The sequence below is a fragment of the Dermacentor variabilis genome, chromosome 11 (genome assembly GCF_050947875.1).
Source record: "Dermacentor variabilis isolate Ectoservices chromosome 11, ASM5094787v1, whole genome shotgun sequence".
Lineage (NCBI taxonomy): Eukaryota > Metazoa > Arthropoda > Arachnida > Ixodida > Ixodidae > Dermacentor > Dermacentor variabilis.
This window is the reverse complement of record NC_134578.1, coordinates 16,168,467-16,187,237: the sequence shown is the minus strand read 5'-3', so window position 1 is coordinate 16,187,237 and position 18,771 is coordinate 16,168,467. Positions and strand designations below refer to the sequence as shown.

Genomic DNA, 18,771 nt, shown 5'->3' with positions numbered 1-18,771 from the left:
GTCACGGTGCCGGTTCAGGTGTACCTGGCAGAGGGCTCGGACTTATAGCGCTGTGTAGCTGACAACGTTGGCGAGGAGCAGACTGCTGTCCAGCATGAGCTCTACGGTCCCACCTATTGTGTCATTCAAGCGCGTTACGTGTGAAAAGGGCGGTCTTGCATCGTCGCGCTGCAAGGCCCACCAACTCTCCCAGCATGCCTGTAGTACTATGGCTGCATTCTATGACACATGCGTCAATCCTGTTCGTTTACAATGCCAGATGAAGCAGGTGCCCCCCGGTACAGTGCCTTACTGATGTGGACTCTGCAAGACCGACGACCAGGAGATCACCTCTCCAAATTGTTTCACAAAGCAAAAGGCCATTCAGAAGGCTCATCGTGGGAATAAGAAGCAATGGCCTCAACATGCTGCCACACAACCAGTGCAGACATCTAACAAGTTTGCGGCGCTCCAGTGGGATGACGACGACTGTCCAGAGCTTTGCGAGTCCGGCCCTCCCGACCCCTTTCCCAACAGACTTACAGCAGAAGCAGAGCACGCCGGTACATCCGTGTGATGATATATATGGCAGCAGTTGACAATCAAATTGCCCGCCTTTTAGCGGAGGTTTGCAAGCTCCGACAGCCCCCTCTAGCCTACAGATAGCATATTCCTTTGCATCCGGGTATGTTCCTTGGCGCTGACCCATATTTTAAGAGAAAATCAGTTTTTACCTTTTTACAGGATGTTGACTCATCGCAAATACTAGGCCCGCAAGTTTCGTTGCACGGCCCCTTGCCAGAGGCTCCTGCTGTGAAAGCAGCGCTTTGTATAGCACTTGCCTTCGGACCCTCTCCCTTAGGGACCTCGTAGAGGCAGTAGTGCTACTTGTATATATACGTTTTCAGTAATTCAATCCTTCATAGTAAATATTTTAGGTTCACGCCACACCTCACAAGCGATTCTCATTATTTTAACATGTTTATATCTTGCTTCTGGTCTTAGGCCTCTATACAGCCACCTTATCCATTCTTGTTATCTTCATCACCGAGTACGCCACACCATTGCTTGGCGCTCCTTGGCCATGACTGCCCCTTGCGCCACAAAACTCTACACATCATCATCATCACCTGACCATAAATGTCTGCTACGCACCTACCGCACTTTGGTACGTAGCATATTAGACTATGGTAGCATCATGTATGGTTCAGCCAGACAGCCTTATGTCCGACGACTTCATCCAGTTTATAACCTGGGACTACGACTAGTAAGTGGTGCTTACAGAACATCACCTGACCAGAGCTTACATGTTGAATGTAATTAGCCTCCTTTACAAGATCCCAGAGTGCTACTAACTATTTCCTACATACTCATAATCCAGTCCTCACTACAGCACATACGCTACAACATCGCCACACAGCGCAACTTACGATTAAACAATACAAATCAACCGAACATGATTGTACCTTTTCTTCTGCGATAGGAGGAAGACTGTTCTGATTATGACATTCCTGATGAACTCCTTCAGGTTGCTAAACGGCCACAACGACAACTCCCGTGGTGCGAAATCATGCAGTTATGGGATTGGGCATTGCTACCTATAAAGAAAAATTACACTCCCCACGAAAACATGATACACGAATTCCGCGATCTTGAAGAGAAATATCAAGATTGCATGGAATATTACACTGATGGCTTGAAAACAAAAGAATGTGTGGGTGTAGTGAGCGTAACAAAGAACTGGGAAAGAAGTATTCGACTGCCATAGTATGCCTCTGTCTACACAGCCGAAGTCTACGTAATATGGACTGTGGAGTAAAAAGATCTTCGCTGAAAAACACTAAAACACAATGATAAACACTGATTCATTAGGCGCGCTGAATGCTATTCATATGAAATCCGAATGTCAACCACTGTTAGGGGACATTTTAAACATAGTAACAACGAACAAATACAGCAGATCAATTAGGTCTTCCTGGGAATGTTGGCATACTGGTTATTGAAGCATCGGATAGATGTGCATCAATGGGGGCGCACAAATACATAACAAATACAACGATTCGATACAAGGATAGTATCCGTGCATTAGGAAGGCCTTGATGTCAAAATGGCAACAAGAATCGGACTATTGTATAAGCAACAAACTGCATCGTACTAAACCCGTAATTGGCGAGTGGAAGTCATGCTCTCAACAGCAACGGTTCTATGAGGTGATCCTGTGTCGACTTTGGATTGGACATACACAGCTAACACACAATTTTCTCCTCCGAAAAGAAAACCTACCGACTTGCGAAAAAGGCAATGAACCTCTTACAGTAATACATATCCTCATGACATGTGCGCACTTGGAAAGGCAGAGACGGATGCTTTTACACAACGTGTATAATTATACATTTACACCCTGTCCTATAACTGACAGATGACCGGCTAGAACCTTATACTAAAATGTTTGACTTTTTAGAGACAAATGGTTAGTCACATAAACTATAATGCAAGGCAGGTTTACCTGCTTTAACATTGTGTTGCGTTGCGGACTTGTGACTGGTGCAGCATGGCGTGAGTAGCCTTTGTACCATTAAGCCCCAACTAACTATCTTTTCATGTTAATCTGCTAAGAAAAGATTCAAGTGGTCAAACCCTAAATTTCTTACTCCGTCGACGAGAAAGTTGATCCTAGTCGTCAGTTTTTCAAATCAGCAATGCGAATAAAGGGAAAATCAGACATCCACCCAATCGTAGCAATTGCTTCAAAGGAAAGCCATACGGGTTCCTCGAAAGAAAAGCCTCATAGTTGAAGAAAAATTCGTCCTGGTCCGGGACTCAAACCCGGGACCACCGCCTTTCCGGGGCAGCCACTCTACCATCTGAGCTAACCAGGCGGCTAGCAGATGGCAGGGCAAAGTCGAATTTGTCGACAACACGAAGCAAAGGCAAGAGTTTGACGTAGTAGTTCTGCGGAAACCCGCAAGGTGGAGAGAAGTAATGAATAAAGGGAAAATCAGACATCCACCCGTTCGTAGCAATTGTTACAAAGGGAACCCATACGGGTTCCTCGAAAGAAAAGCCTCATAGTTGAAGAAAAATTCGTCCTGGTCCGGGACTCGAACCCGGGACCACCGCCACAAATTGCTACAAAGGAAACCCGTATGGGTTTCCTTTGTAGCAATTGCTACGAACGGGTGGATGTCTGATTTTCCCGTTATTCATTACTTCTCTCCACCTTGCGGGTTTCCGCAGAACTATTACGTCAAATCACCAATGCATTCCACAGAAACGCTATAAAACCGTTTCATTCTGGCTGCAGAGACGATTATGACATTGCGAGCCTTCAAGTTCTTCGCGTTCCTAACACCCATTTCAGCAAATATATCCTAATGAAAGTGGAGCATGTCGCAGTCGCTACAGGCGTGACCGAACTTATTACACGACTAACCTTCTATCTAAATGTTATCATTGTCAACCTTCATATGCTAAAAGCTTAGTCAATGTGACTTATGCTGAGATATTCTTTATGATTTGACGTTTCTGGAAAAACACTGTGTATATTTCTGTTTTGAAAGGAGTTTCTGAGTTGCAAAACATGTTGCCAAAGCGTATGCTTTCACCTGGAAAGCTGATGTTATTTCGCATAGAAATGGTAGTAGCTCGTATAAAATGACAGACAAATTTAAAGCACTTTGGACTATTCACTCTTAATCTGTCTCTGATAAACCGAATGAGTATGAATAAAAAACAGATATACATTTCACCTTTAATTACAGTGGTAATGAAATTTTCTTAAATACCAATTATCACTGCTTCTTTTTAAAGTGCCAACCTGTTCTCGCATGCGTCCTTCTAGAAATTGCTTCAGGATTTGTTTGGCTGGCCTTGCAATAAATTGTCATCATGTAAATTATTGTGATACTCTCCAAGCAACACATTTGGCCTAATATCGCATAGAGCAAAAGCCTATGAATAATCAACACACCATAAATGATTGCATTCTCATGAAGTTCATTGGCCTGATTCTTATCTTCTGGTTCTAGGAGAGGTATTAAGAAAAATTCTGAAGACACAAATAAGGATTTCCTAGGTAAGTGTGATATTAAGCTTATAGTTCTGACGGCTAACACTTTTCTGCGAACATTTCCGAACATGAACTACGCAAGCGCTGTGGGCTGTTTCACCTGTATCGGAACTCTACCATTCTTGCACTTTGGCTCATTTCATAGGATCATCGAAAGATAGCGATCACTCGCCAATACTTTCCATACTAAAAGTGCGCAAGGAAGCATTGAAAGGAAGATTGAAAAAATGAAACAACATTAAAGTTTGTGAACGTTGCCCGTTATAGTTAACTTGAAAGGCAGAACAGGATTATTGCTGAAGAAGAGCTATAGCCTTATAAAACATGAGTAAAGATAAGACTACGTTTAGTTGACCAACCAAACTATAACTATTTGAAATAATGAGCAGCAGCACTGTGAAGATCACATATGCGAGTGAATAAATCAGGAGGCAAGGCTCTTCTAATTATCTTCCGCCCTCTTATAATTATAAACTTGCCCAACATATTTGGTTTATGGCGATAAGCAAGTGTATCAAGTGAAGGCTGTTGCAGTGCTGAAAATGTTGGCTGAATCTTTGCTGACGTTACCATAAGTACCACGCCGTGCTTCTTGCTGCAAAGACACTCCTATACAGTTCGTGCTCTGAAAGTAATTATTCGACTTCCTTATTTTATTAGATAGGCCACAGTTGACATATGTTCTGACGGCTAAAATACGATGGCAGGCTAGTTGATTGAAATCATGGTAGGATGTGCAAGCGCGACTGAATAAAACAGAAACACAAAGACAGGAACAGGCACGCAGAGACAACGCTTAAATATGTGATGAAATCGCCTACAGAGACTTCATGCGTCAACAATGAAGGGGACAACACTCCAGGGAACGGGCTTAGGGCTTTTGAGACCCCCGAGTCAAAGCAACCTAATTTATTATCCAAAATAATTAAAAAATCGTCAACAAACATGAGCACTTTCACGACATCATCGCGCTGTCTCTGTCTGTTTCTTTCAACGTCACCTTTCAGTGGCGCTTACACATTCTATCATATGTTCTGATGTTGTTCCGTAGATATGTTTAGTTTGATGCTGTGTGTTCGAAGAACAACTGGCAACAGTTACAACGCTTACTGCAAGTTCTAGAAACCTTGATGATTTTAACTTCTGATTTCAATATACCACGCGACTTTTCATCTAAAAGTGCGTACTCCTTTTATGCAACTAGCTTAGATATTGCTACAACTACGTATGTAATAAATTTTCCAGCAGTTGAAAGAGTAACTGTCATGAAATAGTTCCGGTTTCCTACGTAATACATACTATGTGTGCCCGTAAGCGTTCGCTCAAAAATCTAAAAATCTGCTCCCCTGAAGAAAGAAAGCATGGAGTGACATCATTTTTTTTTATTCTTGATGCGTAAATGTTCCCGGCCAGAACATCAAATAAGTTTCTCATTTGGCTATTTTTCTTCACCTCCTATCTTTGTTCGTCGCTCTTCTCCTGCTTTTCTGGTGCAAAGCGCATTCATACCTGCGCTCAAAAAACAATTTCAGTTGTTAGTTCAGCGCTGTGGGTTTTCTTGCCCATGGCTACAATGCGCTCGGAAAATATCGATTATGCAGAGCCAGTCAGCTCAGCGCTTAACCTTGCTTTCCAATTTGCTCTGTTTGTTTGTTCATTTGTTCTAAGACTCATATAGGCACGATTTCGCTATTCACTCAGTTAAAAATATTATAATAATTATAACCTGCCTGATATTGCGTCCCTTGCAACAGTGGTGCCACTACAGATGCCGTAGTGGTGAAGCCTAGACACACTAGCTGCGGTTATTTATAGCGCACTGAATGCTCGCTGCAAGCACATAGTTGCCTTGCAGGCACAAAGGAGTGTGGCTGTCGTGACTTGAAATAGAACATGCCGCTTCGTACTAGGTGGCGAACCGCTAGAGTTCTTAAGAACTTCGATTGGTACTCCTAAAGCATTTGTTTTATTTACATGCAGGATTTGCTTACGTGGGAGGCGCTTGCTCTGCTTTACACAAGGCTCTAGTTGTAAAAGACATGCCAGGAACATTTTCTGGAACGCACACTGGCGCTCATGAAGTTGGACACTTGTAAGTATGCTAAACATTACTCCACCATTTGATTGAGTGTTTCGGGACCCCAGCAGTAGCTAATCAAGAAGGAGTCAACAGCATGAAAGGGTGTGTGTGTATATATATATATATATATATATATATATATATATATATATATATATATATATATATATATATATATATATATTAGGTTACAGTGAGAACCTACTAATGGCGTACGCAGAATAGAATATCTCTGACTCTGTGACGTACGCAAGTTGGGCTCCGAGGTGATCGGCGGGCATTCCTACCAAATACAGTAATGCTACATATGGCTTCTAGTTTCCCTCCAACCCTGATCGCTCCCCGATGAGGGGCGCACCAATGAAACCTTCGACTTTCTCATGAAACCCAAATAAATATTTCCCACGTAGCGTGTAATATATAGTCCACATGAAACCAAGACAGTCCGTACAATACCCTCATTTGTTGTCGGGAAATGTCTCACAGAAGCAATCAGCTCTGATTACAAATTAACTAAGATGGGAAGCGGCGACCTTCTTCTGGAAGTGTGTGGCTAGCTTCAATACAGCGAACTGAAAAAACTTGTTGCCTTTGGAAACATTCCTGTCTCTGTGAGCCCCCGCCGGTCAATGAACACTGTGCGTGGTGTCATTTCTGATGACGACCTCCTTGTACTCACAAAAAACGACCTTTTGGATGGATCGCAAGACCAAAACGTGGTAGAGGTGCAACGAATTAAGTTAAGGCACCATTACAAGGAAGTCCCAATAAAGCACGTAATAATTACGTTTGCAACAAGTCAACTGCCTGATCAAATAGATAAAAAAATTGTGGGGTTTTACGTGCCAAAACCACTTTCTGATTATGAGGCACGACGTATTGGAGGACTCCGGAAATTTTGACTACCTGGGGTTCTTTAACGTGTACCTAAATCTAAGTACACGGGTGTTTTCGCATTTCGCCCCCATCGAAATGCGGCCGCCGCGGCCGGCATTCGATCCCGTGACCTCGTGCTCAGCAGCCCAACACCATAGCCACTGAACAACCATCGCGGGTCTGATCACATAGATACCGAATATTGTAAACTTCGCGTACGGCCGTATATTCCCAATTCGCGCCGATGCTTCAAGTGTCAGCGTTTCGGGCATGAGTCTTAGAGCTGCCGAGGGCTACTAGGTCATTTTTTGCCGCCCTAGGGTAGACCATACATATCGCACACACTCTTGTCTAGTGACCGGTAGCGAAGCTGCAATCTGCTGTAAATGTGGCGAGACACTGACCGTCCTCCACATCCTGCCGCATTGTCGGGAAGCGAAATCTCAAAGGATAAAGCACTTCCCTCTAGCCTGGCGACAGCATATTCCTTTACATCCGGGTATGTTCCTTGGTGCTGACTCGCTTTTTAACAGAAAATCAGTTTTCAACTTTTTACAAGATGTTGACGCATTATGAATACTAAGCCCACAAGTTTCGGAGCACGGCCTCTCGCCAGAGGCTCCTGCTGCGAAATCAGCGCTTTGTATGCCACTTGCCTCCAGGCTTTTTCACTTAGGATTTCGTACAGGCAGTAGGGCTACTGGTATATATACATTTTTGGTATTTCAATTTTTCATAGTATATTTTTTAGGTTCACATCACACCTCAAACGCCATGGTCATTATTTTAACATGGTCACATCTTGCTTCTGGTCTTAGGCCTCTATACAGCCACGTTATAGCGTCATAGACAACCACCTTACCCATTTTTGTTATCATCATCACCGAGTACACAACACCATTGCTTGGCGCTCTTTGGCCGTGAATGGCCCTTGCGCCACGAGACCTTACACATCATCATCATCAACCCGTTTTTGCTAACAAAACTAAACAAAGATTTGTTAATGCTGGAACTATTTTGCAAGGCAGATCTTGCACCCGGTCATACTTCATGATTTTCTATAATTGTTCTCAAAGCAAGGAAATCTTCTCTTTCAGTCTTGGCTCCCCTCACGATGGTGAAGGCGAATCGAAAGTATGCAGAGCGGGTGATGGATACCTAATGAATTCACGCGGTACAGGAGGACAACTTCACAAGTTCTCCATCTGTAGCGTGAACGCCATAAGAGAATTCCTGCGGTAAGTTTTCTGAGAGAATAATGGTCATGGTAGCCTACAGCAAAAACATCACAAACTTGATTTTTTCCATAGAATCGTGCTGCTTCGCAATTTGATTTGATGCATAGGAAGATTTGTCAGGAGAATATTTTGAGTAACAATAACTGTGAGCCTCTCTAACTCTGAAATTTGGTGACAAAACTAGAATATCGCTAAGTGTTTATGAAGGCCATTGTTCGGGAAAAGATATTGCTCACAGAAATACTTCAAGCCAGATGCCACAAGCTTTCAAATATTTTGCCACCCCTATGCTCAAAATAATATTTCAATGCGTGTGCATGCTGTATGTCGCACATGCACGAGGGGCACCAGCACACTCCTCCCTACCCGGCAATGATGCCGCCCACACCGCCGCTCGAGGACTCGCCAACCGAGCACCCGGACGGCTCACGCTAGGATCAGAGAGGGATCGCATGGTCAGTTACCAGGAAATAACTCAGCACTACAGGTTAGCCAGGGCAGTGTACCTGCTAGCACATAAATCGCTCAACAAGCGACAAGAATTAGCTTGGAGACGAGTTCAGACGAACACCTACCCCACCTCGTAGCCTATCGCTACTACTAGCCGGACCAATACCCAAATACATGTAACCATAGTAAGAAAAAAGCGGATCTGTTCCCTATTATGTGGTCGTTCCCAAGCGGAAAATCACACAAATCCCGAAATAAGTAATACTGAGCTGTGGGAGGCCGTGTTGCTCAGCTCCGACCCTAACCTGCAGCCCAAGGTCATCAAAAGAGCTGAATGAGCAGCCCGGGCCCAGGGGCTCGTGGCTGCCTAACAACAAGGTCGTCCGTCAATACCTTGTTTTCAAATAAAGTCTTTACTCACTCACTCACTCAATGCGTGTGCGCCATATCACGATATACTCAACCGAAAGCAAGGCCGGCCACACCAACACAATTCTACCTAAATCGATTGCTCAGGAACCTTGGTAAAAAATTGGCGCCGAAGCCATTGCGTTGATTGTGGATGTAAGCGAATAGCCTAACGCTTCTATAGAAGGTTATTCGTTTGATAAAAGGAATGTTTGGCGATAAGGTGTATGTTTGTAGCAGTGAAAATAGCTAGGTCGGGCAGATTGTTCTAACAGCTGATTTTATACAGAATGGAATGTTTAATCAACACATCTGTAATTGTAGTATAGGTGTCTATACATTACAAGCTTAGGCGACAGATCTTTATTATCTCTAGCGGTGTAATTGCCGGCTTGCAAGGCGACTGCCAACCTCATCTTCTGGTACCTCCACGGGGTCCGAGAGCAGCGGGAGAAGAGCATAGACGAGCGCTTTCCGAGTGCTCCACCACAGCATGTAATCCCTCAGATGGCGCAAAACTTTCACTCCACAGCAAGAGCTTTTTGGAAGCTATATTAGATGGCGTTCAGCAATGAAAGCGTCCCGTAGATGACGCACTAGCTTATTTTACCGCTTGATTTTTCTGCTGCGTCAGTAATACATACCTTAAACAAGAGGTCATTCAAGTGGAAGACGAGATCCTTGGTGGAACAACGACTACAGAAAAACTTGAAAGTTGCAAAACAAAGCATGGGACATTCTGCGCCGATACCCAACTGCAGAGAAACTTCTTGAATTTAAACAGACCAAATCGCAGGGAAGGCGGACGCAACAGCGGGCTACGAGAGCAAGCTGGGAGAGGTTTCGTATACCCAAGAAACAAGTGTGGAATCCACCAGAAATGCTAAACGGGCAGTAGCGGCATCCGCTGTCCTTATTACATGATAAGAGAATGAGGTCGAAAGACCAGGCAGACGCTCTTGGTAAACAGTTTGAGTCAGGCACGTACGTAGGATTTTTTTTCAGGGGGGGGGGTCAACCCAAGGTAACTTTTCTATGCACATGAGGTGGACGGTACTTTTACTAGTACAAATGTGAATAATGCCCACCATTTGCCATAAAGACTCGTAAAGCCGCAAAAGAGGATTGAAATAACGTGTATCTCACAGGTACGCCTGTTAGATACACCTCTTCTTTGCTTGGCAAACAAAGGACCACATCAAATGGACTCGCGCATGAAAGATGCGCGGGACGAAACTTGCCAAGAACAAGTTAACAAGCGAAAGTGCAAAATGAAGATTTCAAGTAAAGTTTTTTTGAATTAGCCCTGGAATAATTTGAGAGAAATGTATATTTGCAAAACAGTCACAGTTATTTTGCATCCCTCGTTTGCTGATCTGCCAAGTAGCAAAACCGACTCGTCTCGTTATCTGGGAAGTTGCGTAACGATGCGTGGTCACCAGTCCCGTACAACGGCGTAGAGCGCAGGACGCTGCCGTTCTAGACGTACTGCACCCACCGCGGAAGGTTAGAACCCCCCCCCCCCCCGTTAGCACAACAGGCAGCAGGAAAGTGAACACGTCAGGTAGCTTGATTGATAACTGTAGGAACGTAACTCAAAACACACGGAATTATTCTCCAGTTCCGGCGGCGTTTTCTCTACTTCCTTTTTAAATAAAAATATGTTGATCCATAAATATTTGCACAAACAGTTCTTGCTTTTCCTCCCTGTTTGGCTGTCGCCTTGGCTTTCTCGCTTAGTAGATCGCTTAATTTCTCATATCCTTGTGACTCTTGTTTCCATTTGCCAATTTTGCCCGGAAAGTGCTGCACAATAAGAGAAAAACCACACGTAGTAATGGGTGCCAGGCATATTGCTTATGCGTTTAAGGGTTATTGCAGGGTCTGATGATGGACGCTGTTTCGCAACATATTATTTTCCACTTTATCTAACCCATATCGAAGATATATGGTTCCGAAGATCTGCCAGCGTCGCGGCGAGCCGTCACTCGAGGAAATAATGAAGCAAAAAGGAAAAGTTAAACGCAAATGGCGCTTTTTTCCTGCCACAACTCGTTCCATTAGCATACACACCAGCTCACTATGAACCAAATCCCTTTCCTGGCCCCTGGATTAGTATAAACAAAGAAGATTGAACTAACGAAGCAACAGGGATGCGCGTGATCGTTGAATCGATGGTGACATAAAAATTGTGTTGGGCATCATAAATAACAAAAATATTATAATTATAATATAACGTTTTATAATATTTATAATTATAATATATATATATATATATATATATATATATATATATATATATATATATATATATTTGAAATGGGGTTTATTGTAGCTCGTTCGAGGGATCGCAGGTAGCTCTAGATCACGAGTCCTAGCGCTTCGCATCAACAACCCGCGCTCGTGTCTCGCGCCGCAGCGGTGGCAGTCCGCACAGTGCCACATGCATATTACCCACTACAACGACAGTGCCACTTGCATATTACCCACTACAACTTCCCCCGGGGCGAAGAGGAGCCATCCTGGCGACCTAAGGCGATGATACGATAAGAGGGTCGTGGTGCGGCTTCAGGCGGCTGACGTGGACAGTCTCGCGGCCACGGCGGCGTTTGTCCGGAGATGGCGTCACCGGTTCGACCACATAATTCACAGGCGAAGTACACGCGACGATCCGGTACGGACCTTGATATTTTGGAGCAAGCTTTGGGCTAAGGCCTGGAGCTTGGAAGGGCAGCCGAAGCCAGACGTGAGAGTCCACGGCGAAGGACTGTGTGGGCTGATCGTTGTCGTGGCGATCTTTGTGGATTCCTTGGGTATCCGACGTGAACGAGCGAGCCAGTTGGCGGCACTCTTCAGCATGGCGAGCAACTTCGGAAAGAGGGGTGAATTCAGAGGCATCCGGGTGATATGGTAGTACGGTGTCGAGGGTAGTGGATGGTTCACGGCCATAAAGAAGGAAAAATGGTGAGAAACCTGTGGTAGCCTGAACGGCGGTGTTGTATGCGTACGTCACAAAAGGGAGGACATCGTCCCAATTGGAATGATCCGACGCAACATACATGGTGAGCATGTCCCCAAGGGTGCGGTTGAATCGTTCCGTTAGACCGTTAGTTTGTGGGTGATACGCCGTAGTGGTGCGGTGAATAGTGCGGCACGCGGCGAGGAGCTCATTAATAACTTCGGACAAGAAGACATGGCCTCGGTCACTGAGCAGTTCTCGCGGTGCGCCGTGCCGTAAGACGAAATGCCGTAAGATGAATGCGGCGACGTCGCGAGCAGCAGCCGAAGCAAGTGCAGCAGTTTCAGCATATCTTGTCAGGTGGTCTAGTGCGACAATTATCCAACGATTGCCGGTAGCACTGCATGGAAGAGGCCCATAAAGGTCGATGCCAACCCGATCAAAAGGACGTGCAGGACAAGGTAAAGGTTGCAGAGGGCCTGTCGTATGAGAAGATGTCTTGCGTCGCTGACAGGCTGCACATGACCGAATGTATTTGCGGACATAAGAATACATGCCGCGCCAGTAGTACCGCTGGCGGAGCCGCTCGTAGGTTTTCAGGACGCCAGCATGAGCTTGTTGTGGGTCTGCATGGAAATACGTGCATACGTCGGAACGCAAATGGCGAGGGATGACTAGCAGCCATGTGCGACCGTCGGGCTGATAGTTTCGGCGGTACAAGATGGCGTCCCGTAGCACGAAGTGGGTGGCTTGGCGACGAATGGCTCGAGGGCATGTAGACGTTGAAGAACTGCTAAGAATGTCAATAAGAGACACAATCCACGGATCTTTTCTCTGTTCAGACGGCATGTCACTAATGGCAAGCGTAGCAACCGGGCACTCTATGGGTGAAGGTGGCCTTCCGTCGGATCGCATGGGCGCACGGGAGAGCGCATCTGCATCAGAATGTTGGCGCCCGGATCGATAAATGACGCGAATGTCAAATTCTTGGATCCGAAGAGCCCAACGTCCAAAACGCCCCGACGGGTCTTTCAGTGACGCAAGCCAGCAGAGCGCGTGGTGGTCTGTCACAACGTCGAACGGACGGCCATACAAGTAAGGGCGAAATTTGTTTAAGGCCCAAACTATAGCTAAACATTCTTTTTCCGTGACAGAATAATTGGATTCTGCCTTCGTGAGAGCACGACTCGCATATGCAACCACATATTCTGGAAAGCCAGGCTTCCGTTGTGCAAGGACGGCCCCAAGACCAACGCCGCTGGCGTCGGTATGAACTTCAGTCGGTGCACTCGGGTCGTAGTGGCGTAGAACAGGCGGTGAGGTAAGCCGACGGCGCAAAGTGGTGAAGGCTTGGTCACATGCCGGAGTCCAGTCGCGAAGGTCACCAGAGCCAGCCAGGAGCTTCGTCAGGGGAGCGATGATGCAGGCAAAATTGCGCACAAAGCGGCGAAAATAAGAGCAAAGACCGACGAAACTGCGGAGCTCTTTCACTGTAGTCGGCCGCGGAAATTCTGCGACAGCACGAAGTTTGTCAGGGTCGGGAAGGACGCCGTCTTTGGACACGACATGGCCAAGTATGGTCAGCTGGCGGGCTCCGAAGCGGCACTTTTTCAAGTTAAGTTGAAGGCCGGCGGTGGTAAGGCAAGTAAGGACTTCGCGTAGACGAGAGAGGTGAGTGGTGAAATCAGGGGAGAAAACTACCACGTCGTCTAAATAACACAAACACGTCTTCCATTTGAGGCCTCGTAGAAGATTGTCCATCATCCTTTCGAATGTCGCGGGTGCATTGCAGAGGCCGAATGGCATTACTGTAAACTCATACAGGCCATCAGGCGTAATAAAAGATGTCTTCGAGCGGTCGGATTCAGCCACTGGCACTTGCCAATAGCCCGATCGCAAGTCCAAAGAAGAAAAGAATTCGGCACCATGAAGACAATCCAGGGCGTCATCTATGCGCGGTAGAGGATAGACATCTTTTCGTGTAATCTTGTTGAGGCGACGATAGTCCACACAGAAACGAATCGAGCCATCTTTTTTCTTAATGAGTACTACAGGAGATGACCAAGGACTGCAGGATGGCTTGATAACGCCACGTTCAAGCATGTCTGCAACTTGCTCGGCGATGACACGACGCTCGGTGGATGACACGCGGTACGGACGCTGGCGTAATGGTGCGTGGTGTCCCGTATCAATGTGGTGAGAGACGGTACTGGTGCGGCCTAATGATGCTTGGTTGCAGTCAAAAGAGGCGTGAAAATCATTTAAAAGAGTAATAAGCCGCTCACGTTGTGTCGGCTCGAGGTCATCGGCAATAGAGCGACAAAAAACATCCGGTGGTACTCGGTTAGATGGCACATGGGGTGCCAGTGCTGTTACGTTGGCAGTATCCACGTCGTCGGGAACAGGGAAATGCACAATAACGTCAGCGTCCACAGTCTGGATGGTACCAATAGTCTCGCCACAGTGCAAAGCCAAAGTGTACGAATTTGGGTTAGAAATCAGTATTGCTGCAGCCCCATGGTGAATTGTGAGGAGGGCGAAAGGCAACAATATAGGGAGGCGGCGAATGAAGACGGCAGCGGGTGAAAACATGACCGTCGCTTCGGCAAGCGATGCGCATGAAAGAGGGACAAATACCGCGCTGTGAGGGGGAAGGTCAGTATCTGAAGCTACACAGATCCTGGTAACATCATGAACTTGAAAGTCGTGAGACGGCAAATCGCACAGAACGGAGAACTGAACCTCAGCACGTGCACAGTCAATGACGGCGTGATGGCGCGACAGAAAATCCCAACCGAGAATCACATCGTGGGAGCAACAAGTTAGCACAAAGAAATCAATCGAATACAAAATGTCTCGAATCAACACCCTGGCAGTGCACATAGCGACAGGCTGAACTTGTTGTGCACTGGCTGTTCTAAGCAATAATACCGAAGGCATCATGGCCACTTTCCGTAATGCACGGCAAAGTTTCTCACTAATCACAGATACAGCAGCACCTGTATCGACGAGCGCAAGACATTTGATGCCATCAACAGCCACTTCAATAACGTTAGCGGGGGAAAAACGAGGACTTTGATGTTCCGACGATGACGCAGTTCGTGCCTCAGGAACTGCGGAAATCAGTTTTTCGCCTCAGTAGTACTGGCACTGGGCCTACGACGCATGGGTGAGAGTGAGCGCCGACGAGGGGAAGGCGAGCGACGAGTATTGTAGAGCTGTGACTGCGGTGCTGGTATGTCATCAGCAGCGTAGACTTCCGATGGTGGTCGCTGAGGCATACGGTATGGTCGGAAGCCGGAGCTGGGTGGTCGCGCGGTGCCCACGAAGGCCGGCAAGCGCCGGCGGCAGAAGCGCGCTACATGTCCCGGTGTACCGCAGGCATAGCATATTGGGCGGTTGTCAGGAGTGCGCCAAGGATTTGTGCCTTGCTGCTGTGCGCTGAAAAAGGGAGCGACCTGCTGGCGAGGCGAGGGCGGATGAGAGAACACCGGCTGGGGAGGCGCTGAAGGCGGAGGCGAGAATCCCGGCAGACGAGGCGCCCGTGCAGCGGCTTCAGCATACGTCAGAGGCGCGGCCACGAGAGCCGGCTGACACGGAGGTGGAAGAGCTTCGGTCACTTGCTCTTGAATTACCTGTCGGATCGCTGGAGCCAAATATTGAGAAGGCTTCTCCGTGGTCGGCAAAATCGAGAGCTGTCGCGCGACCTCCCCGCGCACAAATTCTTTTATTTGCGTCAGCAAAGTTGTGTGGTTGTCGCCAATAACCAATGCTGCTAACGAATCTTCCGTAGGTGGTGGGCGCCGAGCTAAGATGCGTTGTTTCCGTAGCTCGTCAAAACTTTGGCACAAGTTGATAACTTCGGCCACGGTACGCGGATCCTTCGCTAGCAACATTTGAAATGCGTCCTCATCAATGCCTTTCATACTGTGTTTTATCTTGTCCTGTTCCGCCATTGACGGATTCACGCGCTTACACAGGTCAATGACATCTTCGATGTAACTTGTGAACGTTTCACCGTGATGTTGCGCGCGCCCCCGTAAGCGTTGTTCTGCGCGAAGCTTGCGCACAGCGGGGCGCCCGAACACTTCTGTGAAACTTGTCTTGAATCTGCTCCACGTTGTGAAATCGTGTTCGTGGTTTCGGAACCAGAGGTTCGCGACGCCGGTTAAGTAAAACAGCACATTGTGCAACTTCGTGACGTCGTCCCACTTGTTATGCTGGCTCACCCTTTCGTAAGATGACAACCAATCCTCCACGTCATGATCATCGGTGCCGCTAAAGATGGCAGGATCACGCTGGCGCAATGCACCGGAAACGATGACCGTCGGAGGCTGTGGTGCATCTTCCTGGGTGGTTTCGTCAGGCATGGTCGCAGCAGTCGGTAGCGTCCGGCTTCGGAGTTCCAGTTTTCGAGGTTACCCCGCACCTCCACCAAATGAAATGGGGTTTATTGTAGCTCGTTCGAGGGATCGCAGGTAGCTCTAGATCACGAGTCCTAGCGCTTCGCATCAACAACCCGCGCTCGTGTCTCGCGCCGCAGCGGTGGCAGTCCGCACAGTGCCACATGCATATTACCCACTACAACGACAGTGCCACTTGCATATTACCCACTACAATATATATATATATATATATATATATATATATATATATATATATATATATATATATATATATAATATGTATATTGACACAAGATGATTTCAAGTTACGTCCGCCAGCCGCTTCCTGCGACCGTCCAGCTGCTTAACTGCTACCCGCGAAAGCTAGCGGCAGTGAAGCGCGCAACACGGGCTCGCAAGGCACGCGCAATCGGAGCAACGTGCTATGAGCGCGGGACACGAGGGAAGAAGTGTGCGGGACTGCGGCGAAAGAGAATGTGGACGTTTTAGCGAGGCTCTCGCTTAGCTGTTTGTTGGGCACAAGTTCGCCCAACGTAAAGTTATTAAAGTAGCGTCACTCAACTGTGCGTTACAATGCATATATTATAATAGATGGTGACAACTGAATTCATCTTGAGTTAATCGCGCGGGCACCGAATCGATGACAAAACTGGCCTCCACTCCCCAGGAGATGCCGATAACTACTGCCATCCAAAAGGAGTGAAAAAATTGACAACTATTCCACTCAGTGAAGATGGAGTGGCAGCGACAGCTGACGACAGTCAAAAGCTCTCAAACGAAAAGTAAAGTGTTTCACATACGCTGCGGTTCGGCCTGAATATACTGCAATATCGGGCCGACCCGAGGCGGAGGTGAAGCAGGCGTGAAGCACCCCGCATACGTGGATCCATCCCGAAGGTAGTGCAATGCCGGGCCGACCCGCGATGGAGGTGAAGCACGCATTAAGAACTCCCCATACGTCGACCAAGCTCGAAGATATTGCAACACCGGGCCCACCCGCGGCGGCGGTGAAGCAGGCGTTAAGCGCTCCCCTCACGTAGGTCCATCTCGAAGGTAGTGCGATGCCGGGCCGACCCGCGGTGGAGGTGAAGCAGACGTTAAGCACTTCCCATATGTGGGCCCATCCCGAAGATTCTGAAGGGCGCATTATAGGTTCCCGAGTCCACAGGGGTATCTGCCATTGATCTTGGACTCTTTTTGCACTGTCAACAGGATCGGCCCACATGATCATTTTTTTTCTGTTCTGTTCTGTTTTTCTGTTCTGGACGCCGAAGTACGGAAGTTAGTCATACACTGCTTTCGCTGTAAAAGGCAGCAAAATGCTGACCGCCGAATAGATTGGTTTGTCGAAGTTTTAGGAATCTGTGTGAGGAGTGGTGTCGGGCGAATAGAGGGAGGGGGGAGGTATGCCACATAACATTGGGGGGGGGGCGTGGCCCGGGCCCCCCCGGGCCCCCCTTGGGTACGTACCTGGTCTGAGTATGTATCTAGCTCCGCGTCCTACTCACATATATTCCTTAAATACTGTAACGCGGCGAAGAGGAGTAGAGAGAAGAAGAGGAGGACGACGAGCTGAGTAGCAGACAAGGCAAGATTTCGGTGGCGACATCGTAGCGACCTCTCATCCAACCCGGTCTTCATCTGTAAATAAACATCGATCATCCGTAACAGTTTTTGATAGAAGGTGCTGGGTATCCCCGACCACCACGCAACACGGTCGACACGGTTCTCCAACCTCCTGATCGGCGTCGAAGCCGCAGGGTCACTGGATTGCCCCCATCACTTCCGGTGTTTGAGATGTTCCACACCGAAGGCAACACGCGCACCGAACCAGCAGCACCTTCGACCCAAACGATGGTTAACGCGTGGCTGCGCCAACACCTGGTAGAGCTTCACACGTCCGGAGGGAAGCCCGGGGAGGACGTCGAAGAATGGCTTAGCCACTACGAGTAGGTCAGTAAAGCACTATTGGTGGGACAGCGTAACGCGACTCTCAAACGTAATCTTGTTTCTGAAGGACACAGTGCATGTGCGGTTCGATAACCACGAGAAACCTCTCACAACGTGGGATCGCTTCACGTCCATAATCCAGGACCGTTTCGGGGATTCTGTCGCAAAGAAGAAGCAGGCAGAGCAAACGCTCCTTCAAAATGCTCAAGTACCGGGCCAGACGTGCAAGACCTACATCGAAAACGTACTCAATCTATGCAGAACGGCCAATCATCGTATGTCAGAGGAGGAGAAAGTTGGTCATGTCTTCAGGGGAATCGCGGAGGACCTTTTTACAACTTCCTCATTGGTAAAGA

At 47.4% G+C, this 18,771-nt stretch overlaps 1 protein-coding gene across 1 annotated transcript in view; it reads left to right on the top strand.

The window, feature by feature from the left end:
• Positions 1–18,771, top strand: part of LOC142563074 (venom metalloproteinase antarease-like TtrivMP_A) — a 93,034-nt gene that overhangs the window by 41,492 nt on the left and 32,771 nt on the right. The window contains exons 9-11 of the mRNA XM_075673591.1: positions 4,008–4,054; positions 6,029–6,140; positions 8,102–8,242. Of these exons, the coding sequence (XP_075529706.1) occupies positions 4,008–4,054; positions 6,029–6,140; positions 8,102–8,242 (300 nt within the window). The remainder of the gene's footprint in view (positions 1–4,007; positions 4,055–6,028; positions 6,141–8,101; positions 8,243–18,771) is intronic.